The 2416-nt window shown below is 36.8% G+C and overlaps 1 protein-coding gene across 1 annotated transcript; it reads right to left on the reverse strand.

Annotated features, from left to right (window-relative positions):
• Positions 1 to 536: 536 nt before the first annotated feature.
• Positions 537 to 1514, reverse strand: LOC117173669. Its single transcript, XM_033362310.1, has one exon. The coding sequence runs from the start codon at positions 1512 to 1514 to the stop codon at positions 537 to 539; it is 978 nt and encodes a 325-aa protein (XP_033218201.1).
• Between the last annotated feature and the right edge of the window lie 902 nt (positions 1515 to 2416).

The raw sequence follows: 2416 nt of genomic DNA on the forward strand, positions 1-2416 counted from the left end.
GGCTTGCTACTTCCCAGGTGCAAAAATGCATCAATTTTTAATTAATTGGAATAAAACAACCAAAGGATTTTTCGATAAAAGCTCTCTGTTCAGTCCAGTATATAGGTATTAATATTCTGTTGTTGAAATATGAAATTAAACAATTCAGAATTGTAGAAGAAAAGCTTGGCAGAGTAACACATGGGCTCAGGGCCGAATTTAAGAATTTGCCGCCCCGGGCGGATAAGGAAAGTGCCGCCTTTTTGGTACCATAGGCTATACGGTTGATGACCATTTTTTTTAGTCTCCTTATTTCTCACTTGCCGGAAGTTGCATACTACTTCAGAAAGGTGATTATTATACAATTGCGAAAGTTTTGTATATGCTGTCAGACCAAACATTTTATTTGGTATTGTTGGGTACACATTGAAGGATACATTTAATACATAAATATGATGCTTGTATGTAATAATATTATTGCCCTTCGGCCTAGCTTTGGCTTCATAAAAATTCGGTATTATGGCCTCACTATGTAAGGACATAAGTATCACAGACACTTATTGCCTAAAACCCTTTCGCCTAGCTCTTATTTCCGAAAAATTCTTGATTACATCCTTAAAATCTAAGGACCTAAGTATCTCAGACTCTATACATAAAAGGGCTAGGCTATTCAAACGATTTTCAGTCATTGTCGAGCTCAAGTACGTTTTGATTCTTTTGAGACATGAAAATGACCTTTCTGCGCTACAATTCGTTACCGTCATACAAATAAACATTCTGTATGCTATTTCAACATTGGGATAAATAGCGTTCAAATCATTATCGCGAAGAAATTGCAGCAATTCAAGAGGCGACGATTTTTCCATACTCTGGATAACACAATACGCATGAAAATGCACAAACTCGTCGCCTAATGTAGATTCTAGATCGGAATCGTATATTAACCTTAGAGATTCAGACTTTTCGCGGAGTTCGGAGGGAATTAACTTCTGAAACTTAGTTATTACTACAAATTTTTCGTTGATTTCTGTGTATGATGCACATCTACTATTCAACTCGCTCAACAAATCATCTAGAATAACGTTAAATGCATCAACTCTAAATTTATCCCGCGCTGACAATTCTAGTTCCCCGTCTCGTGTCTCATCAGCTTTGAGTTTTCTCTTTCCTTGACGCTTTGTTTCAGAACGGTATTCCTTGATTTCTGACATGTTTAATGCTCGTTTTTCGTAATAATCAAACTGATCCCGAGTTTCGTCAACATCGGCGCGAGCCGACCATCTAGTTGTCGAAAGAGATTTCAAAGTCAAAGATTTTTCTTGAGCACATCGTTTGATACTTGCCCAACGATGCATTGACGTCGAGAAAAAATTGTACACCGATTGTACTATAGCGAAAAAATTGGAAGCTTCAGAACAACTCCCTACAGCATGAACCCCGACTAAATTTAATGAATGACCTGAACACAGATTCCATTCTACGAGTTCATTAAGTAATTTAATTCTCGCTTGAAGACCAGAATATTGACCTGACATATTTTTTGCATTGTCATACGATTGACCCCTGCAGTCAGCTATATTGATGCCATAGTATTCCAATGTGTCAAAAACTGCATCAGCTACGTCTTTCGCTTTATGTCCAACGTTGTCAATAAACAATAAAAACCGTTCAACAGGCTGGCCATTATTTCTTACATATCTTATACAAATGACAATTGATCAATATGCGCAATATCTGGAGTTGAATCGACGATAATCGAAAAATATTTAGCATTCTTCACTTCTGATACTATATTTTTCAGTACTTCACGTGCCATAATTTCAATGAATTCTTCATAAATTGGTTTTGACAAATAGCTCGTGCTTCCACTTCCTTTATTGCCGAAATCGTTGACGTGCTTGGCCATAAGAGGATCGAACTCTGAGAGAAATTCTATAAGCATGAAGAAATTACCGTTATTTTCAGAACCAAATTTTTCATCTGTTCCTCGAAATGGAAGACCACGAGATGCTAAATACTTTGTAGCAGATACAACCCGACGCAGAACATTTCTCCAATAAGCGGTTTCCTTTTCAAATTCGGAAGTTAATTTTTCATTTATCTGACCACACTTGTTAGCTCTCTGTTTCAAATCAGCAACAGATTGCTTATGAAAACGAGAGTTTTCATGAATTAGTATTCTTTCAACCGAATGCTTCTAATCACTGAATCCGTCACTATCGTTAAATATACTATCAGTACTGAAAAGGAGACACGCAACGCAAAATAACGATCCCTTACTTTCAGAAAAAACGAGCCACGGTCGATGCACTTCTTCGCTATTGAGTAGTTTTCATTTGAATACGTTTTTAGACAGATATCTCATGCTGCCATCACTATAAAGTTTTCTTGAACTAGTAAAATCTGCTTTTTCATTTTGTATCCATCCGTGGAGTGC

The sequence above is a fragment of the Belonocnema kinseyi genome, chromosome 5 (assembly GCF_010883055.1).
Source record: "Belonocnema kinseyi isolate 2016_QV_RU_SX_M_011 chromosome 5, B_treatae_v1, whole genome shotgun sequence".
NCBI lineage: Eukaryota > Metazoa > Arthropoda > Insecta > Hymenoptera > Cynipidae > Belonocnema > Belonocnema kinseyi.

Coding starts and splice junctions, on each gene's coding strand:
- LOC117173669 (XM_033362310.1), bottom strand. CDS start 1,514: ATGTCAGGTCAATATTCTGGTCTTCAAGCGAGAATTAAATTACTTAAT.